General features: G+C 35.9%; 1 protein-coding gene across 3 annotated transcripts in view; it reads right to left on the bottom strand.

The window, feature by feature from the left end:
• Window positions 1–27,717, bottom strand: part of ATP13A3 (ATPase 13A3) — a 55,507-nt gene that overhangs the window by 6,355 nt on the left and 21,435 nt on the right. For 2 of the 3 annotated variants that reach the window (XM_082767655.1, XM_082767656.1), the window contains exons 5-32: window positions 26,811–26,981; window positions 26,407–26,477; window positions 22,533–22,613; window positions 21,630–21,699; window positions 20,664–20,798; window positions 19,901–19,973; window positions 19,044–19,175; window positions 17,910–18,089; window positions 16,883–17,040; window positions 16,045–16,233; window positions 15,065–15,126; window positions 14,337–14,487; window positions 13,754–13,870; window positions 12,172–12,189; window positions 11,922–12,075; window positions 11,712–11,832; window positions 10,876–11,000; window positions 9,883–10,061; window positions 9,283–9,405; window positions 9,122–9,201; window positions 8,277–8,319; window positions 8,072–8,181; window positions 7,117–7,213; window positions 6,190–6,262; window positions 5,134–5,311; window positions 4,259–4,443; window positions 3,070–3,158; window positions 2,559–2,639 (exon numbers count right to left, since the gene is read on the bottom strand). In XM_082767655.1, coding sequence (XP_082623781.1) covers window positions 2,559–2,639; window positions 3,070–3,158; window positions 4,259–4,443; window positions 5,134–5,311; window positions 6,190–6,262; window positions 7,117–7,213; window positions 8,072–8,181; window positions 8,277–8,319; window positions 9,122–9,201; window positions 9,283–9,405; window positions 9,883–10,061; window positions 10,876–11,000; window positions 11,712–11,832; window positions 11,922–12,075; window positions 12,172–12,189; window positions 13,754–13,870; window positions 14,337–14,487; window positions 15,065–15,126; window positions 16,045–16,233; window positions 16,883–17,040; window positions 17,910–18,089; window positions 19,044–19,175; window positions 19,901–19,973; window positions 20,664–20,798; window positions 21,630–21,699; window positions 22,533–22,613; window positions 26,407–26,477; window positions 26,811–26,981 — 3,246 coding nt within the window. Of the gene's footprint in view, window positions 1–2,558; window positions 2,640–3,069; window positions 3,159–4,258; window positions 4,444–5,133; window positions 5,312–6,189; window positions 6,263–7,116; window positions 7,214–8,071; window positions 8,182–8,276; window positions 8,320–9,121; window positions 9,202–9,282; window positions 9,406–9,882; window positions 10,062–10,875; window positions 11,001–11,711; window positions 11,833–11,921; window positions 12,076–12,171; window positions 12,190–13,753; window positions 13,871–14,336; window positions 14,488–15,064; window positions 15,127–16,044; window positions 16,234–16,882; window positions 17,041–17,909; window positions 18,090–19,043; window positions 19,176–19,900; window positions 19,974–20,663; window positions 20,799–21,629; window positions 21,700–22,532; window positions 22,614–26,406; window positions 26,478–26,810; window positions 26,982–27,487; window positions 27,624–27,717 lie in introns of those variants that run through there. The other variant, XM_082767657.1, reaches the window with a different exon arrangement.

The raw sequence follows: 27,717 nt of genomic DNA, 5'->3' as shown, positions 1-27,717 counted from the left end.
CATTTGGAAATAACTCCTGCTGTAGAAACAACTACAAAAACTACACACAAGCAGGGACAAAAGCATCAAACTGGGAAGCCTGACAAAAGAAGGTAAATAGAATCCTTCCCCGTATCTCATCATTATGAGGCACTTGAGGGGCAGTTACCAAAGAATGAGTCTGAGCAGAAGCAAGTATAGGTGATACACCTACAGAGTCCTTGTTAAAAGAAATAACAAGATGCCAAGAGCAGCTTTTCCTTAAGACTTAGAATGTAGACTGTTCCACTCAATAGCTCTGTAGTGCAAAGTCTAAGAAGAAAATGCAGGCAGGGACACAAGGCCAGGAGGGCAATGAGCTATGCTGGACGCAAAGGAATGAAAGAGACTGCATTTCCTACATGACACACTGGAGCTAATGACTTGGCACCACATGAAAAAGCTTCAGGAAGCCCAGAGTAGTACACTTAGAGGTGGACAAATACAGTTCAAAAGGTGGGACATGAGAAGGATGAAATTATGAAAGGCAAAGTGTGCACTGTAAAATTAGGTGTGGGATTTGAGGATCACTAGACAGGACTTGAATACTAAGCGAGTTTTCCAACGACACTAAATTGAGAGGAACTGCTGAGTCCCCTCTCTTTGACTAAACAAAGCACTAAGCAGTGACAGTGGAAGAAACAGGCTTTTAAGTCAAATACAGTATGTCCCAAACAATTAAAATCACAAAAAAACAAATTATACAATTGTACTCCACTACTAAAGTATGGGCAACAAGATAAATAGGAAATTCCACATAAAGGAAATATGACAAATTATCCCACCAGTTCTGCTAATGAAAGTAACTAAAACGTTGTAAGATAGCAGTTAAAACCTGCAGAGGAAGAAGAGAGTCTGGGGTTTGAAATACTTTGTGAAAGCAATGCTTTACAGGAAATACATTGCTTAGATCATGCATACTAGGAACTCCAAAGTTTACAGATGGATGTGGATACCAACAAGGCCCTGGAGCAGAACCTTATGAACATTTAAGCCAGAGGAGAAGCACAAGAGACAAGTACTAATATGTGGAGGAACACACTGTTTTAAATCAAACTTTCTACTAAAAAGGGAAGGGGAACAGGGAAGGGAAAATAAGTCAGTCTAGGAGGTTTCAAATTTATCAAAAAAACAAAAAGTCATGACTCTGTAGCTTCAGAATAACTCTCTATATAATTTGCAGAGAGCAATATACACAAAATTCATCACACAAAAAGGGAGGTAAAGAAGAAAACTAAGAGTTTAGTAGCACCAAAAAAATGGAGGCATGAAAGGGCACGTAAGAGAAGGCTCCATCACAGACAGGGTTAAAGTAACTACAGAACAATCTTAGAAAGGCACAGGATGATTAAAGAAAGATAAATTTGTAAACAGCAAGGCAAAGGCCGAATAATTTAGTATCTACTGTCACATCTTTTGGAAGAGACAGGTTATCACTTACATGAAAGTGATGAAATACATGTTCCTATCAGGAAGAATGTAATAGCATACATTGCGCATTATACTTGGAACACATTTTGATCTCAAAGCCTTGATCACTTTTATTAAAGTATCCTCAAAACTTTGGTTGATGTTACTTTTAATGTTGTGAACAGAAGGGAAAACTTGGTCAACTGGAAAAAATATTAATGCTGTAGTAATCTTCAAAGGCCAAAGTGGTATGATCCAAGCAAACATTATGCTGGTTACCTTGATAGCAATCTCTCACATAGTAATAGAAACACTGACGAGAAGGTGCAGATAATATTATATAGTAAAAATGTACACTTGTAGTAAGTACTAGATAATGTTAAAAGGCTTTTTCATCTTGCAGAAGAAAAATAACTAATGGCTGCAACCAAAAACCAAATGTATTCAGGTTGGAAGTAAGGCATCATTTTATCAGGAAGAACTAACCACAGGAGTAAATGACTAGCTTTGCATCCAGACTTCCTAGAAGATATGTCTCTTTTAACATAGATTCTCAGAAATAACATCGGTGTACCTGGACAAAAGGCAGGAAACGTTTCTGCCCACATTAACTCTTGAATCACAGCAGAAGGGGTTAAAATATCCTGAATGACTGACTTTGGACAAGATCAGGGCTGAAAAATGCAAATCTGCACAAACTTCTGCACTTAGACCAGATTAGATTGACAAGTTATACAGACAGACCTGCATTATTCTGAACATTAAGCTATGTTTATGATCCAATTGAATGAAGATATGCTCCCATAATGATTTTATATAGTAATATGTTATTCTGACTTGATTTAATACAGCAAATAAATATGGAGAGTATTCTCCTATGAACTAGTTGAAATAATTTTTTTTCTTTGCGACTAAAAAGGGTTTTAAAGTTATGCCTGTAACATGGAAAACACTGACGCCTTAAACCCAGCCTGGAAGGATGTTTTTAGAAATGTAAACCTAGAAAGAAAACAGTGGTCCACTTCCACTGATGTTCTGTGAAGATAAACCTTCTAAACAAAAACAAACCAAGCCCCTAAGAAAAACACTTAATAGATCAGTATTTTTTTTTTCCCATTTGAATTTCTTACCTCTGTCAACACGGATACAGCTGCATTGATGATAACAATAAAGAGAATTTTTAGGCGCCACTCATATGGCACACACACGAGCTGTGAAAAAAGTTGCCAGAGGTTAACACCACAAACATTTAAAAACTTATTCCAAACTGACTCCAAGTTATGGATCCATATGCCCATGTAAATATATAAGTACATTTGCACATAAACCCAGATGTATTAAAACATTAATACTTAATGCCAGTCCATTAGGTTATATTGCTTCTCATTCTTCTTGTCTCCCTGAGAACATTTTAATGCCTTTAATCACTCATCCAGTTGGAAATTCAATGTGAAGTTTTATCAAAAAAGAGGGACGCTTATTTAAGCATTTCAGTTGTCTCTCTACATACTGATTTTGAGTAAATTACCTCCCCTCCCGCATAGATTGGAAATTAAAACTCTAAAGGGTCAGGTTTGCTCAAGAGGCACCCAGCCAGTTATCCCAAGAAGTACAGATACCCGCATATCTGCTGAATCTTACCTCAAGAAATGTGTCAATAGATTCAACGGGATGCAACATGATGAAAAATATGAATACATAAAGAACTATCACAGAAGTAACAAACAGAACTGTAAATAAAAAAAAATAAAAAACATTTTATTCAGACCATCCCGCAGTCAGAGTTTGACAGGTCTTACATATATCATAGGTTTGCCCTCTAAGTATCAGCATCTAAACCTCATGAAGGTGCTTTTTATCCCACAACACAAGCTACGCTAATAGTCAGAGACAGAACAAAAAAAGAGCGAAGTATCTACTTGCAAGAGCTGGGATTTTTATTTTTTTTAATTTCTTTTTGGTTTTGTTTGATTTTCTTTTGAAACAGGTTAAGACCACAAAGCTAGAGTGATTTCAGAGAAAACGCACAGCAAGCTTTCAGCTATGTAACTGCGTCATCCCTCTCCCAAAGTACTTTATCCTCTCCTTATTGCTGGAATATATATACACACACATACACTTACATATTTTTATATGTATGTATATATATAAATACATACACAGGCTTATATCTTTGTCTCTAGTTATGCAGTAAGTCACAGGCAAACAAAAATATTTGTTAATAGACCACAACTAAGCACACAACTTTCTACTGAGCAGTTTTTCCCAGTTTGTTACAGTTAAGCTCAAAACAGAGTGACAAGTTCAAGGTTCTGAAGACTAGTCAGCTAATTATTAAAATATACTGGATATATTTTCAACAGAATTATAAAAACATTAGCAAGCAAATACCGCAAACATACAGGCCAAACAATTTAACATTATTACAAAAAGCAAAGAGTTTAGTCATATCAACCTGCCAGAAATGCCATGAGTCAATGAGAAAACTTCAGACAGTGCCATGGCCCTGCCTGCGTTTACAGGATTTCCCAGCTGCATTCACTTTAAAAGTATATCATACATAATTAACTTTAAAGACATAGATATTCTTGTCTTATACAAACAAAATAACTATTACACCACTGTTTGATACTTCCTTATTTCTGTCTGTGATTACCAGAGGACAATTGTACTATGTTCTTCTAGGAACCCTATTCTTGCTGAAGCAGCACATCAGAACTGTAAGCAAGCCATGGATGAGTAAGCACAAAGTAATTCACTTGGAGTTTTACCTGACCGTATATAATAAGATAACATCTTATATAGCTGTATATAATAAGAAAGGACTTACAATTTTTGTAGCATGGTTGTCTAAAGGGCTTTCCTTTAGAAAAGACAATTGCCACTATGAGGTACTGAAAGCTGGATATAAAAAACAAAGTTGTGTTTTCATAATTTTTAATGTTATGTTCATCTTCAGTTTCATTCCCATCATGTGCAGAGCTGGAGTTTATGGCATCCAACATATTACATGCACTACAACACAAACATTTAACACTGCGTTAAGGAGAAAAGGCAAACAAGGCTGAATTATAGTCATTAATAAAAGAAATGGCAGAACAAATTACTGCAGTAGATAAAAAAGCATATCCTTGAACACCTACTACATGTAATAAGAATTAAACTCAAGACTATGGCAGGGAAATAATTTTTGTGAATTCTGTGCTTCAAGTTCTTTTATGCTTCCAGCTTGTAAGTTCCCTACATGAACTGTATAGGGACTGTCACTGTGGATAAACTCTGAAGACAGGTAAGAAAATACTGTAAACTAGAAAAAAATATTAAAATGAAAACACCTCTTCATTTTCAGAAATATGAATTTGATTTACTGGAACTTTAACAGGAAAACAAAACTTTATATTATAAAGTTGAAGTAGGTCTGAACTATGAACTGAAAATTTCAATCTTTACTGTCCCAAAGATGAAGAAAGAGTCTTCAGACCCTGCAATCTGGCTCTGACCCAGTTCTGCATCTCAGTCATTGGATAGCTCCTATATATTAGCATGCTTTTAACAAAAAAATAAAAATATAAAAATCAGTAGACTAACAAGTTGCCATACAGAAGTTTAATTTACAAAACCCAAATTAAGTAGATAAAGAAAGCATTACTGATGATCCTTTTCTGATCATTACTATATTATGTACAGAGTCACTGAAACACTTACTCAGAGTCTGTTGTCCAAGGTTCATACCAGGGCTGCTGTTTGACCCAAAAGAATCCAAAGGTTTGGAAAGCAAGACAGATGATGATCTGAGACAAAACGGAACACAGAAGTGGACCTGAGATAAGACCTGATGGAGGCCTTCGTGCGACAAGCTCCTTCCAAGCAGGGTTCAGACTCACTGTAAAAAGAAAGAAAAAAATACATATTGCATCATAATGGTTTTCAACAGTTAGCCTGTTCACATTCTGTGGAATTAAAACGACTCATTCATAACCTCTAGAGCTTTACACTTTAGAAATTTATCTGCGTAGTCCCAAACTGGGAGTGTGAGACCACCTGAAAAAGATTATACATCCCTAGAGTAATGCCATAGTGCCTTATATAAACCAGTTACTCCTTGCAGCACAGGACAATAATATAAACCATGAGACTTAAGGAATTAGTGTGTCTGGCCAAACTCCAGATATGTCAGTTATAAAATTCTAGGGTGAACTTCCCATTTGTTTGGCACAAGAGCTTATAGCTAGCTTCCTTGATTTTGGCCTCCCATTGCTTCAACGCAGCAATTTCTATTAAACTTGAAAAACAGAATTCTGCTGTTAGTTGATGGGCTGAGTGCTGGGATCATATGTGAAATTCACCAGTTAATAGTTCACAAGTGTAACATTTTCTGGACAGAAGTTCAACTAAAAATGTGAGAAGTCAAAACATTTGAGAAAGATCATGTTGGAACAATTACTGTTTGGATTCCAAAAACAGTTTCCTCACATCAGGACGGATTTGTGACTTCCTGTACTGTGAAGAGCTACTTTTCAAAGCTCATGCCCATGACCTGCTTTTTGCATGAGGGCATTTCACAAACATCAGCTGAATCTGATCTGATACTGAGGTTTAGTGTTTAGTTTGTTTTTGAATGCAGATACTGTAATAGCTGTAACACCTTAACTGTACACAACCCAGTGCTTATTCCAGTGAACAGCAGGATGTTGAAGAGAATCTGACCACATAAAAATTGCTTCATTGAAGCCAGCAGGGGTAGTTCAACACAATACTTACTAGTGAAGACAACCACCAAAATGATTGCCAAATCGATGAAGAGAAACTGGAAATCTCCCAAATTGCTCAGGATCTAGACAGAAATCACAACTGAAGCATTGGTAATTTCTTCACACCAAAAAGTATCTTACAGAGAAACTCTATTGCATCAGTTGCTTATATTTTACTCTATACATCAGGCAGCTTCCTGCCAAACCGGATTCCTTTATCTGCAAATCTTGAGTACTCTACAACTGATAGATCAATAAGGTATGAAAATTTCCGTTTCAAAGTGCACAAGCTTTTTGTAATTGAAAGTTGTTTCAATTCAAACTTACATTACTGAATCTTATAAACCCATGAAATATTAGCTTAGGCATACAGTTCTCTAAATAATGTAACTTCTGTATGGAGTCACACACTAGTCAAAACTTCCAGCTCAAAAGGTCCATTTGTATTTTGTGATCCAATTAAACAGCTCACATATGCCATACTGAGAGTCCAATCACATTAAAAGGAAATACTTCTTACTTTTTCTCCTTCCTAATGCTATACCTGTAGCTGCTCTATTTCAATCCCTACTTAAAGGGATTATACCATTCTAAAATAAAGCTAGAATATTTTAAAATGTTGACCATTTGTAAATAATTCAAAAATTTATATTTTTTTACTTATATGTTTATTTGGACTCCAATTGTAGAGACTCTCTATTCACAAGCATTAATTACTGCCTTTTTAAAATATATCAATGTGTTTTTCCAACAGTTAGCATAAAAAAGCAAACAATGCTGTGACTAACATTACATTCTAAAAACTGTCTTTGGATTAAAGGTGAATGTTGCATATTCGCAAAGAAATTTGCAACTATTGCAACTATTTCTTAAATATTTATCAACTTTCAAATCTGAATTACATTGACACTGTGCTTAACTACAATTAAATACTTACAGAATATAGCAGAGTAACACTGATGTACTGGATAATGCTGTACAATGCCATGAATTTAAATACACAGAAGGAAGTTATTAAAGCAGCACGACCTTCCCTGTCAAAACAAATGCAATCATGCAAGTTGAAAGCTTTCTGTACAAGACATTACACTCCACTTAGCAAAACATTAACTGCAACTGCAATTAAACGTATCCTCAAGCCTTGTGAGAGACACTAGGCTGAAGACAAGCGCTCAGACAGAAAAAACAGGGTTCAGAATGGTACAATTTCAGATACAGAATCAGAAGCACGCCCACTGAACTGAGCCACCACCATCCTGCAATGTTCTCTGCCTTTACATGGCTTTCTAACAGAGGTTTTAAAATGAAGATCTGCCTGTAAATGCTTCTGTGTAACACAGGTTTGCTACATGTATTAAATGACCATGCAGTCACAACTACTGACTTCAGAAATGTTTCTGTACATCCATTACTTCGTTAGTTCCACATAGATAAAATTAGGTTCTTCTCTGGTGGACTTCTTTCTAAAATTATTATCTACCTTCCAATTCTAGGATCAAGAATCGGTCAAACTCTACCTAGAAAATTTGTTTTCTCCTTAATATGGTGCTGAGAAGCAAAGACATAGGAAGAATTTTACTGCTTGCAATTACACACAGCCTTTGTGGAAACCATAGTCACTAAGACATCAAATTAAGTACTAACACGTAGAGCCCTCTCTCATTCTTTAAGAAATGAGCTTTCTGTGGACTAAACGATTTAAAACAAAATGCTAAATCATACTTTTACATGTCCTTATTACTCAAAGTACTTTCAGTAAAGAAACATTTACTTAAAATGTACTGCTTATCCTTTACTTCAAAAGGACCTCCTGGAACATCAAACATATAATAAGACAAGGTAAATAAAATGAGTTACAGGGACATGTTTAAGCTCATAGAAAGTGGCATTACCTGATTAGCTTTGGCACACAGGAAATATTAGGTGTCCTGGAAGTGAATGGTGATGCCACAGAAGCCTCAAGTTCAGACAAAGATATACCACCATGTGCTCTCTTTAGCGCCTGCCAATTAGTATTGAAATAAAGAACATTTTAAAACATGCTTTCAGCTGTAAAACTTAATTGAGCAGTTCTATACGCAAAATAGAAATACTTACACCACAGTCATTTGCACCATCTCCGCACATGCCCACATAGTAACTATGAAGAACAAACAGATGTTAGGATTCTGGACTATTCCCAAATCATAGTACGCTTAACTCATTTCACCAAATACTTCTGTATTATTTGACATGCTCTGGGTTTGTGCAAAAATAAATAATTCTTGGTGCTAAGAGCAATTAATGTTCCTATTATAAATATAAGGAAGCAGACAGAAAAGTAATGTGACTCAACCATTATTCATTTGATTAACCTGGCAATCAGCCCTCTATCATTCCAAGGTCTATAGCATCTTCACTGTAAGCAGGACAGACTTTTGTACTATTTTGTATAGCTACAAAATTTAAAAAAAAAAAAATAATCCTGTGTCAAAAAATAAAAATAAAATTAAAAAAAGCTTCTGAAAAATCATAAAGAAGTAGTCACAGGAGTAAAAATCTCTAGGTTAACAGTTTGAGCCTTGATGCTGACTGACAGTATGTTGACAATAAGTGAATGGAAAACATCTCATTAGTACTTCTTTAATACACAGAAGTTTGATCCATTTGTTCACTAAGCCAAGCAATCAGATAACTAAATATGCTAGTTAGTTTAGTTATTTGACACAGAGTTTCATGAAAAGTCTGAACCTCGCACAACTTTGATATCCACAGCTAACCAGTAGATGGTGGTACTCTCATTCTAGGTCAGCTAATAGGCTTATTTATCAACCCTGGGAAGTGATCTTAGCCCAGTCTTGCATTCAGTGTATCAGTTATCGGCATACATTGATTTTTCTTCCTCGTCACATCAAACGCCTTGTCAACCCACCATCTCTTTCTATACTCAAAGAAATACTTACTCTACATTTTGTAAAGCTTCCACCAACTGAGTTTTCTGATCAGGTGCCATGCGAGCAAACACAGTCCCACGTAACACAAGCTGGAAGACAAAAATTTCTTAGTGCTTAGCAGGACAGTCTGTTCACCATCAAAAGTATTCAGATTCAAGTAAAATGCTCACCTTGGGTACCAGGTCCTGAAAATGCTCTAAAATCACTGCAAATGACTTTCCATTCATTGCAAAATGGTATTTGGTCATCTGAAGATCCTCAAGGCTTTCATGGACCAATTTAACTGGAATATCCTATCAAAAGTAGTTTAAATTTCTAGCTGTAGTGCATTTACATAGGTACTTTGTAATTTCAAGACAATACACACAGGATTATTCCTCAATATACCACACTAGTGCATGCTTCTAAGAGTTGTATTGAAAGAAAACCTCATACAACTACAGCATTTATTTACTAACAAGAATACATGGTATATTTCTGCTACATTTAGCAAAAGCAGTCTTAATGGATTGAAACGTGGAAAAAACCTTCTGCACAGCTACAACATCAAATCTCTCATTGAAGTTGAAGAACTAGCTCCTCAAGCTTTTTTTTTTTTTTTTTTTTTTTTTTTTACTACTTCTTGATATTTAAAAAACTAAGTTAAGTAGTACATCGTTTTTGAATTACTACTTAATGGCAGATTTCCTATTTAAGGGAATACTAAAAAGGGAAAAAACTGAACAGCAAAACTGTTTATAGTCTTAAGGGTGTAACAGTGCTCAAATTACCTCTGAGTTTATGGCTGGTGATGAACTAGTGCATCTTGAGAGGGTATCTGCATAATGCCAGTTGATTCTGGCAGCCTGCCCATCCTTTGGAGGTAGTGCTTCAGCAATAATAACCTTATCCTGAGGTAGAATCATTCCACAGTCTCTGGCCACAGAAATAGCAGTTAACATGTTATCCCCTGTGAAATAATTGCATTGTAAAAGGCTCGAGTTAAAGAAGGATCAACAGCATACAGTGATATTCAACACAAAAGGAAAAGCTAACAAAGTCTGTTTTAAGCCAGGAGGAAGACAACTGCTGAATGTACCAGTAACACCCTAGGGCCAAACAAGTCTACAGATACAGAAGTCATGGTTATCTGTTAAATTCCTCACCTGCACTAGCATCACCCCTTTTTAAACACTGTTATAGGTCATGCAAAATAAACAGTCCTGTTGCTACCCATTATAAGTTTGTTCCAAGGTTGTAATATTTGTGATATAGAAAAAGCCAATGCTCATATCTCATAGAAAACCTAGCACAGATAAACACAGCCCACAAGCAGGATAAGAAGCTATTTGTACAAAACAAAAAATCCAGAGTGACTTAACATAACTCAAAACAGTAGGGACAAAACCTCAGGAGGTTATGAAGTTCCATCTCCTGTTCAAAGCTAGTTATGAGATTAGACTTAAAGTTTCCCCTAGTACAAAGACCTCCAGAGATTTTTCGCCCTTCAATTCAACATGAAGTAACTTGTTAATTTCTTCAAAGAACTGGAATTAACCCCTTTTACTGTTTTCAGGCCTCTGACTTGCCTAAGCATCTTTCAACCAAAATGAAAGGTCTGAATAGTTTCACAATAGTTTACAAACTTAATTCTGGCATACAGACAGTATAATCCCAGTCTACCGACACAAAAATTTTTACTTCAAACACCACAATTGAAGTAAGTCAGACCAAAAAAGACTAATTTTTATCTTTGGAATATGAATGTTTGTTTACATGCTAACCTGTAACCATGACAGTGCGAATGTTGGCTTTATGCAAATCTTCAAGTACAGCAGGGGTTTCTTTCTTTAGTTTGTTTTGCATTATGATTAACCCCATAAAATCCATGTTGGTTTCAATAGCATCTCTGTATAAAAGGAGGCAAGGAAAAGAACATTGGAAGAATTACACTTATTCAACATAGCCTAAAGAACCTATTTCTGGTTATCAAATTAAAGAGAAAATTTTATTTTAATATGAAGTGTGAAGAATTCACTTTATAGAAAGTGACCCAGGAGAGACCGTCATTCTCATTCATTTATACTTATTTCCTTTGAGTAAATTTAAAATAAAAGTTGTGTTTCTACTCAAACATAACTGTATGTTTTTTCAATGAGAACTCATTCTAGAAGTTACATTCTCAAAAAGAAAGGATAGTCCTGGAAAAAAGTGCTCTGAAACAGCATTCACAACCAAATTTTAGAATGTTGAGGATGCACGTCTGATTTCTTTTCCAAATTAGCTGAACCTTAACATAGAAACAAATTCCACTGCCAAAGCTAGAAAGATTAATATACACTAAGTAAAGCAGCTCAATTTTATTTTACATGAAACTCAGTGGATTTATAGGTCTCACGTATTCCACTGCTACTCTAGATTCTAACTCCTTGTCTTAAATTCCTAGGTACTGTCCAGAGTACAAATAATGAATACACAGAACTACATGTCAATACAGAAGCCAGCTAAAGAAGAGTAGTAATTGGTTTAAACTAAAGTAAACTGTATGTGATTAATACAAAGCATGCAGCTTTTAAAGTCTGTTACTTAGCTAAAGAATAAAAAGTGAAATCACTCTTACCTATTAATAGTCTGAACTTTGTGCCATGTAAGTTTAGACTCCAATTTTCTGTGAGCAAGAGCAATAACTCGAAAGCCCTGCTTAGTGTATTCTTCCAGGACACTCTCAAAGTCAACAGGAACTTAAAAAGGAAGGTTGAGTTTAGAGTTATTAAAATTAGCCACTTTACAGCTGAGCTACACAGGAAAAAAAAATTAGCTCGTCCCTTACCCGTTTCTGGCTTACACAAGCTGGCAATCACTTCAGGGGCACCTTTCATATAAGCATCCATTCTCTTCTCCCCGAGAGTTTTTGCTATCACACACATACGTTGCAGAACTGAAGAAAATGGAAACTGGCGCACAATTCCAATCTCATAACCGGTCTGTGTAATATGGGACAGAAGCAGAAAAAGGTTACATACATAAATGCTGAAAAAAATAAGAAAAGAAGTAGATGCTTAACTGAAAAACATACTTACTGAAAGCTCAAACAATTCCTAAAAAAAGAAAGAAAAATATTTATTGTAAATATTTTGAAGTATTTTTCCAGATACAAAATTATTTAAACATAAACCAGTAAATGAATCCATACAGCATTCTCAATATAGTTGAACTGCTTCTGTAACGGATTTCATAAAAGTTGAATATGAATACACTGCATTCATTTAGTGCCTTTTAGATTAAATAAGACATATCAGAATTTGATTTGTTGATCGGAAATTGCAAAAGACCTTTCACAGTCCAACCTGTGTCTGCTTAGCCTATGCAAATGTCATGGTTTTGGCTGAGATAAAGTTATCTTTGTAAAAGCTTGCATGATGCCACGTTTTGAATTTTTGATGAAAACAGTGGTAACACAGCAATGTTTTTAGTTGTGGCAGAGCACTGTTTACACAGAGCCAAGGACTTTCCAGTGCTGCCCTGCCAGCCAGGAGGCTGGGGGGTATGCAAGAAGCTGGAGGAGGCACAGCCTGACCAAAGGGATGCCCCATACCACGTGGCATCATGTTCAGCAATAAAAGCTAAAGTTAAGGGGGAAAAGGGGGACATTTGGAGTGATGGCACGTCTTCCCAAGAACCTCTTACATGTGATGAGCCCTGCTTTCCTGGAAGCGGCTGCACACCTGTTTGCCGATGAGAAGTAGCAACGAATTCCTTATTTTGCTTTGCTTGTACATGCAGCTTTTGCTTTACCCAGAACTGTCTTTATCTCAACCTACGAGTTCCCACACTTTTACCTTGCTGATTCTTTCCCCATCCCGCCTGGGGGAGAGCAAGCAAGCAGCTGTGTGGTACGTAGCTCCTTGCTTGGGTTAAACCACAACACTAAATTATCAAAGCACCAGGATATTTCAGAATGAGGCCACGGTTTATACCACAGAAAAATCATGTAGTAAGTTTTAAGAACGTTCATAATTTGTCAGTTACTGCACATTAATGACAGCTCTGCACGTACGCTGAGTTCTGAACAAGAAAAGCTTCTATCCACTGCAGGAGAAGACTCATAGAACAACCAACCTGCAATACCCTCCTGCTACCTTACTCTGTCTTAATCTGCGTATAATCACTCACTCTAATTCCCTGTTTATAAAAAAAATCTGCTAAGTAGATTTTATTTAATTTAGCATTTACAACATCCATCTCTAAAAAGTACAAGAGTGGCAAAATTCTATACCATGCAGTGACATTAACAAAACATCGTTCTAACTGAAGATGCAAGGGTAAGCACACCTAAGCACTTCTTTAGCACAGTAAGAATTTGGTAATGATACTACTAATAAAATGCCTAGACTCAAAAAGCATAACCAGCATAACCTTATAACCAGTCTATAGGGGTAACAATGCTGGCAAATCAGTCTGCTCATCTTGAAAGTGCCATATACTGACGCACTATCTTCAACAGCACATTAAAATGTTTTCTCTATCTTTGCCATCAAAAAAAAAAATCCCAGTTCTGATAATGTTTGAATTATATCATCCAGAACCATACCATAAAATAAAAGGTATTCATTAAATATGAATGATTAGTTTAATTTAACACATTGCTTTGAATTTTTATACCATTTCTTGGTCAGTTGCTTGCTTGGATTCTGGAAAAAGTTGTTTTGAAGGTCGAACCACTGTTGGCATAATTCGATTATGAAGGGCTGTTTCCTCTTCTGTTGCTTCTTCTAAAATCTGTACAAATTAGTTGATTATTTTAAATACATTAATTAACATTGATTTTCTCATAATGTAATTTTCAGGAAAACAACAGCCTTGGAAATCAGCCCAAGGCGCAATAATCATTCTAAACAAGATTTACCATGAGTATTAAGTGTTCTAATTCAGCAGTTAACTTAAGATCCACTTAGTTATTTTACACTTTTATTATATACAGTAAAATCTTGCCGTGCATCAGAAAGGAGTAAAATCAGCTGTTCAGAGGCTCTTATTTCTATGAATTGTTGCACAGCATAAGATTTAGCAACACTTACATATTAAAACTTCCTTTTCACATTGACATACAGGCATTGCCAAAAGCCTACTGTTTCAAAGTTATGGCTTTTGAAGTCACATAATGGCATATCTCGTATTTGAAAGTGCAGGAAACACCAGATTGCTGGACTTTATGCTACTTCTCTTGGAGAAGAGAGACACTTACCCATCCTATTGCTTCAAACATCTTCAGATCGAGTGGATCCCCAGAAAGCACCCCTTCAATTTTTGTAAGTGAATGACAAGTTGCCATGCAAGCAACAAACTCAGACTTCAGCAAGCTTTCACTGCAAGCCCTCTCTTCCGGCAAAAGGAAACTGAAACAATGAAGTTATAATATACTTAGCGCTCTAATTATTTAGTATGAGCCAATTCAAAAGATTTGTTTAGATTAACAGACAAGAATTGACTGTACAAGTCTCTTCACTTCTATTTTTACACATCACAGAAAACAGATCAAGACTCCGGGCTGGAATCTTCAGAAATAGTCAGAACTTTCATTCAAAAATTCTGTTAATTCACACTGTAGTTTGATTTCCTTGTACAAAGGCCTCTTACCACTTTATATGCAATTCAATTAGCTAAGCCAATTTGTTTCAGCAGCCCAAAAAGTCAAGAGTTAGAAGGGCATGATTAAGGAAACATGTTATATTTTAACTGCATGATTTCTTCAATATGAAATTAACAGGATCTCAGATTTTAACCAATTAAATTCTGCCTCAGCTTTGTAAGAGTTACAACTTTCAGTACATCTAAATCTTATTTTCAGTTGCATTCCTATAGGTCACTGCAGAAACACAAACATTTGATCACACTGAATATTCCATTCTATTCTGCTGAGGCTGTTAGAGCACAACTACATAACAAATTTGCTATCAACTCTTTTCTCCTTACCGAGCATTTTCTACCCGTTGAATTCCCCAAAGATCCAAGCCATCCTCAGTAAGCGTGCCAGTCTGAAAACAAAACAAGGGGAGTGGCAAGAAAAAAAGAGTTTTCAGAACGAAGTTATCCTTTGGCAGAGCAAAAATTTACAATTAATGAGACATATTACACCTGAACAATATGTTTTATTTCATTTTCACTTAAAAATCAAGCAGATACAAATAACTACTAGCAAAAAAGTTAGGCAGATAAGTTCCAACTTTGTTAAATACCTTAAAAAAACATTCAAAGCAATTGTGCCTCTCCTTAGGGGCAGGACACAAGAAACAGATCCGTAAAATCCACACTCAATAACTAAACATCTCTGTATTTGGGGGGTGAGGGCAGCAGAAGACACGTACTTAACCCTTGGTACTACTCTCTTACATAGTTAAAACATTAACTGGAGTATATTTACAACACTATTACAAAAATATGTACAAGGGAAATAATAAATTATGATTGGATATTTAAGATTTCAGATAAAAATCTCTATGAAGAAGATCAAATGGATTCTGGACGGTGGCATTACTGTCTTTTAATCATGTCTCTGTTAAATAATATTAATAATACTCTGGTTTGGCTTTTCATTGAAATAAATGTAAATGAGAAACAAGACTGGCCTCACAGTTCAGACATCAAGAAGCCTGTGTGCAAAATAAAAGCTCGTAAAACCCACATCACTCACAATTTTGGGTTGCCAGTAAGTCGGGACTTAGCAGTCTTGAAATAAAACACAAACTGTATATTACAAAAACTTTTTAGAGCATACTGTAAATTAAGTAATTTAGCTGATGCTAAACATTTAATACCTGGAAGTTAAAAGAACAACAGTAACCTAACTTACACAAAAGTAATGTGTTTCCCTGTAGTTACTAGCGTATACAAAATCCCTTTTATTACACATTGTCTTTTCAGGTAGCAACACAAAGTTACAAAGTTCACCCAACCTTATCAAAACACACGAGATTCAGTTGGCCACAAATATTTATCCTCTGTGGGCTGATGCAGAAGATACCAATTTTTTTCAACCGTCTTTGTGCATAAACAATGCCAGCAGTCATGGCAGCAGGGAGTGCTGGAGGCACCGTGATAGTGATTATGTCAAGAGACTCGATGATGATGGTATGAGCTGGAACCTGCAATACAGCTCAAATTTAATGAAGAACTCAATACTCAAGAGCATCACTGTCTCAATGAAATGCTACAACACCGTTACCAAAAGCAAAATCTATGTGGTGCTTTCACTAGCATAGTGGGTTCTGGAGTGCCCAGAAACCTAGCATATCTTCACCCACTCAGTATCGACCATGATAAGCCAGTCCTAAAATACACACAATCCATAACTTCAAGTTTCCACTCTTTTCCCTACAAAACTTTAACACAGCAAATGAGTAATGCAAAAACTTAAAAGAAAAAAAATTGAAGTTATCAACTAACCAATTATCAGTTTCTTGAGACTTCGTCACAGCATACTTTAGATTTGCTGTACACAATTTCTTCCAACTGATTATCAGTCAGATGGCAATCTTATGTCCAAAAAGGAAGAAAAGATCAGGTGGGTAACAAACCCATATTTCATCATAATATATCCAAAATTCTGCTTTTCTACTGAATCTTTTTCTCAGTAAGCTTGCTTTGTTTGTTCCATTGACAGAAAATAAAGCAAAGATACTTTCACTTAAGATCTAATTGTTTCTCATCGTCTGAAGTGTGATGGAAATCACAATCAATGGTTTTCTAAAATAATGTGGTTCTGGACAAGAATATAGTGAAATGAAAACATACCTTCTTTAAGATGCTATTGACAATCGTGTAAAGAAACCCAATGCCTGCCACCACTACCAAAGAGAGGAGAAACAAGTAGGCATCTCTGTAGAGTTTAAAGTCAGTTGGCTTTGGATATAGTATGGAACGAACAAGCTGTCCTTTAGCAGTACTAAAGCCTAGAAACAAAAACAAATGAGTTATCAGAAGTATAAACAAGAAACAAAAACTATTCAAAGATATTAAAACCTTCAAAGAATCCCTTAAGCTACTCATTTCATTGAGACTTTTTCAACATACAGTAGCATCTTTTGCAACACTATAATTAAGGTGCTTCAAAAATGTACACGTGTGTCATACGTGTGCTTCTCTCCTGTGACAAGGACATGCAACAGATGTAAATCAACTCTTCCTCTACAGGGGCAGTAAACATTCAAGTGGTTTATAGTTTACTATCATCCTATTTCACGATGTTTTTCTGAATACTATCTTTGTAAAACAGAATCCCTAACCTCTGTAGTCTGCATAGGTGTTTTTAAATAGAAAAAAAATATTTATCTGAAGCTAAACCTTTAAAATATTAGTATGAGTAAACACTTCTGTAACAAGGGCTAGACAGAGCAGATTTTAGGCCAACGTTATGTGCTTTGACAAAACCATGGACCAAGAACAGCATTTTGTGTTGTCAATGACTCCATTAAAATAAGTGGAGTCCACCACAAAGCCAGTCCAATAGTATCATGCCTTTGAAAAGAGGCACACATAGTTCAACCAACCCATTAAAATAAAATACACATCTATGGGGCTTGAAAACACACAAAGTTGGGTCTAAAATTAATGCTGAAGACTGATTCACATCCTTATTTGCCACCTGATACTCCCCATACCACTATCTAGCTCTGTTACTGTTCTAACAGACATTTATCACATTAATTGAGTTATTTATCCACCCGCAGCAACATTCAACACAATACACTGAAGTATCAGTTGACAGACACCTAGAAAACTGAGTATTAGGTTAACAAGTGGTAAACTTAAAAGTCTATACCTGTTCTCACTACTAGAGCTTTGACTAATTCTCCAGTATAAAAACGGGTTTGAATTACATTGGTTCCACAAAACAAAGTATGTCGCTTATGCACTTCTGGACTGTATATTTCATCTCCCATTGTTTTGGGGTATTCCGAAGGATTTGGCAGGTTAATCTTCGTGACAGGAACACTTTCACCTTAAATGGAAAAGGAGTCTCTAAGCAAAGTAAAATAAGAATAGGCACTTTTTTCTTCACAACTTCAATTAGAACAATGCGATTTCACTTCAGCACAGATACAGACTTACAGCAGAAGTCTTCTTCCTTACAGCGAACTATCAGACAATCCTTCACCTGTTAACCTCAGCTCATCAAGGTCCTTACCCAACTCTTACTTCAAATCAGACAAGTGCAAAAGACAGCTCAGAGAAAACAGGACAAGCTTCCTTCTACTGCAGTGCATCACCCCATCTTCAGTAAGAAAAACTAGAAGCTGATGGAAATTATTCCAAGCTCCTTTAGTGACTGAGTATATTCAAACCAGGGCAACAATTTTATCTGTTGCTAGCAGCAGGAAGAGGCTCAAATACATTAAAAGAAATGAATGTGATAAAATACACAATCTCTGAAGTACAATTTTCTAAATGCTGCCAGTTTGGACAGATTATCCTAGGAATAACAAAAAGGCCATTCTATTCATTCAAGCTGTTCTGCAATGACATCAGGTTTCTGGTCTCAGAATATACAGGCACCAACTTGAGAAAATTATTTTGTTTTTATAAACAGTGCAGAAAAGCCTACTCACTACCATCATTCTTGACAGCGGTTGAAAAGTTTGTGCTAAGAATTTCTGAAAAAACACTGCACAATTCAATCTGCACTGAGAACACCAAGTCAAGAGGCAGGAAGACATACCATTAAAAAGAAAGCTTTTTCAACAAGAAACCATCACTCATTTTTGGAGTTGCCAAGCTCTACCAGGCAGCTGTTGCAGATAAGCATAAGTACGTAAGTACTTATGAGCATAACTAATTGCAAGCACATACACATTTGAAGCAAAATAAGCACTTCTACAAGAGAATGCTGGAAGCTAAGCATGCACAGATATGAAAGTGTTTTTAGCCACACAAAAGTGTACCAAATTGACTTTACCTGTTAACATGCTTTCATTTACAATGCAAGTACCACTGAGAAGTACTGCATCACATGGCATAATTGTCCCATTAGATGGAATCAACATGATATCTCCAGGCACAAGATCGGTGGAAAGGATTTCTTCTATTTCTAAGCATCAGAACACAAACAATTTTACCTGAAAATAGACACCAGCTACAGAACCCAACAGATCCTCACATAAGGATAAGATCCAGGTGGTGATATTTAAGATTCTATTCCACTTTATGAATTGCACTATGAAAAGTCTTTGAAAAGGTGAAACAATAGCCACTGATAAAACCAGTTCTATCACAGATTAAACCCTAGAGTAGATAGTTTACCGTAAGAAAAGAAAGTAGTCAAGATCATAAAAAATATTAGCAATAAAGTTCATTGTAAAGACCAAAGTCCAATACAAAGGCATGCCTTACAAAATGGAATCTCACATCACAGCCTAACCATCTTTGGCTACTGCAGCATCCAAATAAGCAGAAGTGCAGAAATTAATTTGAAGCCTCTGCTGTGTAATAAAATGTAATGGAAACCCACAGCATGCACAGTCTTTAGACCAAAAAAGAAATTACAATGATAACCACATACCTGGAATGGCAGGTATGAGAAACAGGAAAAGTACCTCATCTAGAGCAAACCCAATAGTCTCTAAAAATACCATCCAGAAGAATAACGCTAAACAGATGACTATCCTATCTCAATTCCACTTCACAAGATCTCCTTTTCTCATGCAGTTTTGCTAAGAAATGCAAACATTTCAAACTGATCAAAGAACAGACGAAATAACACTCACACGTAATGGGCAATTTAAACTCAACAGTCCAAATACCTGTGAAATTTACCTTGATTTCCTCTGCAGACAGAAACCCTGACAATGCTGTGAGCTGCTACCATGTCATGTAACATAACATATTGCTACAAGGGGAAGAAAACATGTCATTATTTTGAAGCACAGCTTTTCTTCTAAATGCACATTATACCTCTACAAGCAAAGATTAGGAGATTCTATACTAATACTTTTAGAACAAAATATTCCTTTAAACTTTTTTTTAAAATTGTTTATGAAAGTATGGGCAAATAAGGTTCAAGTGCATCAGCCTGTACAGGTTCCTACTTTCAACAGCATTCTGCAAGAAAAATACACACTGTCACAAAATATTATTAAAAAATTTGCTCCTAAACATACATAAGCAAGAACTGCAGTATTTGTATGAACTTAGATGATTATTAACTTAATCTACAAGTTTGGCTGGTGCTCAATTACATCAGACTTTTCAAATCGAAGGAAACTATGCAAGATGGAACCAATACAATCAAATTCAACTTGCTATATAGATTTGCGTCTGAGTTTTACTTAAGTGAGGCCATGTTTCCGTTATCTGAGAAGGAGGCAGGCCAACCTGCCAATTCAACAGCAAGGCAAGTCAGCATAAAAGGGACTCAAGAGTACCACGGGTCCAAATTCTTCCAGATCAAAACACAAAAAATCCCTAACAAGATTCTACCTATATACTTCTGAAAAATTCTTAAAGTTAGTCACCAATTTCATATGAAAATAGCCTGATAAATAAAAGCTGAAATGATGCATGTTTTATTTGAACTTACCTTTCTAATGGTGTAGAGCGAGCTAACAATGGATATTACAGACATAATCACAATTGCTAATGCATAGTAGTGATATTCATCAGTGATCCACAATATCACACTGAACAACTGAAAAATGTAAAAAGGGTTGAGAACCTGGAAGAACAACAGAACAATAAAGTTACACCAAAAGGTCACATGCTTTCTTAGAAGAGTTAAAATCCTCCTCAATAGAAGACAGAAAACTTTCAATCCTTTACACCTGATATTTGTCTGTTTTGCCAATCTGTTCCCTCTGTTTCACTGATTCCTCAACCCTTCAGAAGTACAGTTCTCATTAAAACAGCACATGAACACATACTTTTAAGATTGCATGCACCTTCCCCTACACAACAAAGCAAAATTATAGATAACTTCCAGATTATTTTAAGAATTGTAACTTACAATGCATCAGATATTTACTTCTTATTAGTAAATATATTCTTACCCATTAGCTCAGGTTTGAGACTTTTTGTTCAAAATGTTCTAATGTATTACCACATGAATAAGATGCCAGTTACTCAAATCCATTTAATACAAGGAAAATGAACCAAACAAGAGTATATGCAAAAAAACACGTTTGATTCAATGATTAAATTGTAATGCATGATCTCCAGGCTGATAGGGCAGAACACAGTTAGTGGTTTTAAGTATGAAATGATCAATAAGAAAATAATATTCGTGGCCTTTCAAATAATTCTGACACTTTTTTAATGTCCTTAGTAAGGCAGTACATTGTGTACTCTGAAGAGCTTGCAGCAAAGGCCTCTTAAGTTTGGAGCTCTTGGGAAAAGAAAGTCTGTATCATTTGGCTTTACATTGCCGGGCTCTGGAGGAAGGTTCTCATTTCATGTTATTATTTGAAGACTAGTCTAAGAGCCACTGTACTCAAAGTAGCTTTTAATTATATACTTTTTTGTTTGTTTGTTTGTAAATATAAGATCTTACCTCCTTAATCAGAAGCTTAAAAATGTAAGGCACTTTCACAGCAATTTCATTTACTCCATAGAATGCTTTCCTGCATTAAAGAAGTATCAAAAGAGACTTAAAATTTTAAAGACCTTATTCCTTTTTAAATAATTCCATCAGAATGAGAAAGTATAAAGTATCATTTAACCCATGGCCCTTTTTACTACATTTATCATTTCAAAAGGCATTCATCATAAAAGGTTTATCCAGTGAGATATTACACATTTCAAATATGAAAGTAATATTCATTTCAATTGAAACTGTACCTTCATTTTTCTTTCACAATGAGATTTCTCTATAAACTATGCACAGGTCCAATCTTAATATGTCATTCTGAAAGCCAGTCTGGGGTTCTAGCTAAAGCTCAAACAAATGTTAACCCTTAGCCTTAAGTAAGATACTGTTCTCATGGTTCTGTGTCTTAATTTTATCCTTAGCATGATGAAATGCAAATCATGAAATTGGGAAGCAAGAAATTGATTCCTAATAGGATCTGAGTTGGTTTAATGACACAAAAGGCTTCATCATGTCAAAGTGTATTCTTAAGGACTTGTAGGAAAAGCCACAAATCAATAGAAAGCGGAAGGATCAAGCAGATGCTTCCATATTTAAAACTCTGAGAAAGTCTCATTTGGAAAAAGAACAAGGAAAGCAACAAAACCCAGAAGTAATCCAGAATGGTCTCAGAGACTGGTTTTTACCTAGCATACACATAGGAAAAAGTAGAATTCCCTACATCTTCTGACAGCCTTCTTTGAAGGAAGTTTAAGGGACTGTCTGTAAACACTAACCATTCTCAGTTGCCTTCTAACGATGTTAACATTTGGAGCAGAGGTAATTGAATGAAAAAAACAACTCTTCCCCCTGATAGTGTAACATTACCTGTACTCGTGCATCCCTTTTGTCAGCCCTCTGCTGTGTTCATTATGAATTGAAGAACAGAACGTAGATTCATCTAGTCCTCTAAGTAGTGGAAAAAGTCAATGAGTTATTTCAGAAACCTGATATTTAAAATTAAGTGTACAGCAACAAGAGAGTGCTGGGCCCTTGCCAAGAGCTACATTGTATTAAAAAAGAACAAAGACAGTCTAAGGATTAATGCTTTTCTAGCTATTTTTGTCACGTACCTATAGATATCAGAGAGATGTCAGAAGCATTTCTCTTACACCTTAGGATAGTCATACTTTCATTTCAGTTATAACAGAGTTACATGTCAAAAACTAACTAAAATGCTAGCCTAAGTAGTATTCAAAAGCCCGTAAAAAGAATATGTGAACTAGTTATAGAAAATATATGAAACCAATGGGTATTACAGTTTCTTTAAATTATCTACTTCATTTACTTCTAACAAGTACTACAAGTATTTCAGAAACAGTATCAATCAATTTATCTGGTAACCCTATACTGAAGCAGTTCTGCAGCATCTTGCTATCAAAATTTTATCCATGAATAGGTAAAATACAGTCTATATTTCAAGTGCTTCCTCAGCACTGGAAGACTCATCTTCATAGGACTCCTACATTGTGCAAGAGGAAATGCTATGATTCAGATAGAAGACCTGCAGATAAGAAAGCGTACCTGAAACAATATCATGTTCACAGTTACGAGATTGCTGTAATTAAAAAACTCATTAAGGACACATCAAGTCCAATGTCCAGATATATTATCTAGCAGATATGCTTTGGATGCACAGGAAAATATCATTGCCTTCCAAGTGGCTTTCACACACATGAAAAAAACAGCACTACTCAGCACAAGGGTTTGTTTGTTTTTTTGTATTGCATAACCATTAAGTTACCTACTAAAAAGGATTCAGAGATGTCCCAGTGAAGAAAAAAGATATTGTGCATAAATAGTACAAATTATTTCCATTCTCTAGGACATGGGGAGAGGAGTTAAATACCCTCACTACTGCAAAGACTTGGACCATGTTTCTGGCAGCTTCTGGTAACATCTTCATATTCTCTTAATTTTTATGTGTAAATCTGGTCACAGGTTTACCAGGTTTCCATATAATATTTCAAGGTTAAGGATTTTAAATATTTTTACATCAATATATAGTTGTCTTCTCATAACTGTGCTTTTTGCCCCATTCTGTCTCAAACAATTTTTCTTTTTCCTGAAAAGTGGGAAGTGGGTTTAGGAAGGGCCCCTAAAACAAAGTGCTTTATATGCAATGTGCATATCAGCATGTGCAATGTTCATGCTACGACAAAGCTTTTAGCAGGGTGTTATCTCAGTCCCTAGCTGCAGTTCTCAGCATAAGCATTATCTTCCACTCTCCCTTTCACTATTTAGACCCGGAACTGCCTTCTACTCTATTTTCTCCTGGAGTTTTTCCTCAGAAGCTCTTTTCTCCCAGTTTTGCCCAGAAAAGGAAAGTATTTCAATTCTCAGTCCGCAGTGAGAGAAATCGGCATCTCCACCTAAGTGTTACAGAACTGAATTCCCAAGGCATTAAATAAACCCCTTTGGGCACATACTTTATTACATAAAATACTCATCAAATCACCAAGGGATTCATTTGACTTTAACTAAAACAAAACAGTCATACAGGGTCAAAGCTGCATCCTCTTTGGCTATGTGGCCAAGTCTGATTTAGTTTAAGAACAATTACACTTGCATTTCCTGTGTTTAAAACAGGGACCTTAACATTGCTATGAAAAGAACAATGATACAAAACTCAAGCTCTCATAACTGAATTAGTTCCCTAAGAAATCTTAATTTGCTTCCCTTCTGTATAGTGATAACACTTTAATTATGTGATCAAACCGTTCTGTCTTCTGGATACCTCCATAATTAACTGCACAGAGTAAAATCATCTTCATTATATGGTATTGTGCTCAGATCCCAACCGTACCTATATTGCTTGCACTAGGATGTTATTACAAAGCCCTCTGTTTAGTGTCCCATCTCTTTACAAACTGATTCTCTATCAGGTCATTAGGTAATACTGATTTCTGTTTTTACATAAGAACCTGAAGAGTAGCTTAAGAAAAGTATCGCAGTGAAAGCATCTGGTCTGAATGCACTTCTGAAAGACTTCTCAGAAAAATTATATTCAAAAGTTCAGCTATCAATTCCCAGGTGATATCTAGAACTTCACCACATGATCATACCTAATTCACTTTAGAGAAAAGTTACACCAAACTCACTCACGACCCTGTACAGAAGTGACCTAGTACTCTGCAAGTCTCAGGTGTCTCATATGAGGCTCTTTCCTTTCTTCATTATCCTGCTGCTAACTAAATACTGGCTTCCAGCTCAGCTATACTACCTGACTAAACCCATGGTCAGGCTGAATGGTTACTAACACATCACTCAAGTGAGAACTTGGCATTTTAGCAAGAATGTGATTGAATGAATGCTCACAGAACTTCACAGACATATCTGAGATTTTTCAGAGGCTTACAACTTGGCTGAGTTATCACAAGGACATCAAAAGGCACAGTCAAACAGTGAGCAAATACCAAATTTCAAGTCACTGCTTTCATGCTAAGGAACAACACTTATTACTAAACTTGTGGGGTTGTAAAAATTTCCCCTGTACCCATTCTCAGCAAAAGGTGTAGTTTCAGTTTGATCTTTATAATCTCATCTATGGGAAATATTCTTTTTGAACAGTTTAAATTTAGCAACACTACAGGTATATAAACAGGATCCCATAATGTAAAATGACAAGCATCACTACCTGCACCGCTGTAATTCATGAGAGGCTTAACATGAAAAATGTATACAAAGCTTTTAATTATTTACACACGAAGTGAGACATTTCCACCCTCCCAGAGGAGTTCTCAATTTCATAACTGCCTGTATTGTGATCATTTCTTGTAATTGTTGTCATTGCTGATAACTTTCTGAATTATTTGTACACACTTTTTTGGAAACCAGAAGAAACATTGACAGAATAGGTTTCTTCTTATGAAGTTTTGGTTACTTTTTCTTCAGTCACTGGTCTTTTTTTTTTTTCTGTATGCAGTGCTTTTCTACATGATGGCTCAGTGCAGCAATCAATGATTTAAGTCAAAAAGGAGATGCTACATTTCTCATCTGGACTTCTACTTGCAAGAAGTGGTTGTCAGAAGTGAAGAAGCCTGCGTTCATTTAACTCGTTAGCACTATAGAAAGGCCTCAGCAGCACCACCAGGAAACAGAATTTTCTTCTTCATCCCTGATGCCATGCAACAGTGCTGCTGGGTAAGAGAAATTACAGCACTTTGCATTCAGCAAGCACAGCTGGTTTAGCCACTAAGAGGCATTTCTATCAATGCAAAAGACCTGATACTGTTACTAAAGAGTGATCAGTTTCAGCTCAGCTGGACTAAATGTAGCTGCACAGACCTACACAAAGGTGAGCAACAAGGTATGCAAATGAACTCCCCTCTTCCTAGATACTCCTTCTGGGCCTAGCTCAACTCAACAAACAACATATTCCATCAAAAGGGAAGTTTTTACAAGTTTATAGGAGGAGAACTGCTGCCTAAAATCAGGTGCTCAGATTCTCATACACACCTAGAACAGGCAAGAACCCTGAAGTGGCATGAAGCATGTCACCCTATGTAAGTCGTGCTCAATAAAGGTAAATTAAGCTAAACACAGTGTGACTCTTGGAAAATCTCTCCCCTCTCAGAGTGGTTCCAAGACTCAATAAGCTGAAACAGCTAGTCAGAATATATTATTTTTCACGTTTTTAGGTAAGTTATATTACCAAAAATGCAGTTTGAAGTAAAATACAGAAGAAAAAAAATATTCTTACCGTACAATATCAAAACTTTGAACTGAATCATTCCAGAAATACTTCACACTGTGATGCGTGAAATAACGAATCTGCAAGGGCAACAGACATGAATATCAAACTGGCACCACTTAGCACCTCTCTTCTGATTTGACTTTATTTTGGACAGTGATAGGAAACTGAATTCTGAAAACCTACACTGAAAACTGAAAATTTTTCTTTCAAAATAATCTTTCAAAAATTCTACAAATGGTCCAGTAACAACAGTCACTGAGGAAAAGAACTCTGTTCCACCTAAGGAGTCAGGTTAGCCTCTTAGACAAATGAAGTAACTCACATACTGTACTGTGTTGTGTATGCCAACTCAAGATACTATTCACACATCCTTTGAAAGTTAGCAACTGCAGTACTGAAGGTCTACTTACAGGCAAGTATTTTTTCAAATCGTTTTTATTCTCTTCTGCAGCAGATTCACAAAAATGAACAGCATGGCCATTTGAAACCTTGTGTACAATAGGGTCCGGATTCTGTAAAGGATTGGCTCCCAAGGAAGGCATAACGCGAACTTTTGCACAAAACCATATCTTGAATTCATCCTTAAGGAGAAAAAAAATGAAAAAAGGTTGATTAAAACAGAATTTCAACACCACGTTACTGCAGTAGCTGTAGTAAAGTCAAGCAAAACAAGTCAACAGGTGACAGAGTCTATACAGAACTAAAGAAGTTATCTTCAAATTAATATTAGATGACTTAAGAATACATCTCTTTCCACAATTCTGAAAGAATGTTTTCTGTGCTGAAAGGGTTGAAGGTTTTGCGTGTTGTTTTTTTTTTTTTTTGTGGTGGTGGTGGGTTTTGTTTTGTTTTTTAAAGTCATGAATCTTAGTACTTGAATTTTGACATTTTCAGCTCTTGAAAAAATATTATATTTGTTCTGTAGTAGATGGGACTACGAGTTTTCTATGCATGTAGCTTCATCCACCCTGCAACTTAAAAGAACTAAGGATATATACAAAGATAATAACAACAGGGGACTGCACACAGCAATAGCGGAAGAAAAATATAATCTGAAATCATACTACACAAGGACCTGTACTTTTACCTTAATTTGGCAAAAGTAATGTTGCTGACCAAGACAGGAAATAACCTGAAAAACATGTATCAGGTTATATGAACAATGTAGCTGCTCTGTAACTTCTGATGAAAATGGTATCCATTCATTTAATTCTCAGAACTCAAAATCAAGAGACTTTATTTTCACCATGTTCTCTGCAAACAGCTGTTAGTCTTCCCATATGGGCAGCAAGGCTATATATAGTACCAAGGAGCACA

Source organism: Aythya marila (genome assembly GCF_965140915.1).
Source record: "Aythya marila genome assembly, chromosome: 9".
In the NCBI taxonomy this organism is placed as follows: domain Eukaryota; kingdom Metazoa; phylum Chordata; class Aves; order Anseriformes; family Anatidae; genus Aythya; species Aythya marila.
The sequence above is the reverse complement of the archived record's forward strand: the minus strand, read 5'-3'. Positions and strand labels throughout refer to the sequence as shown.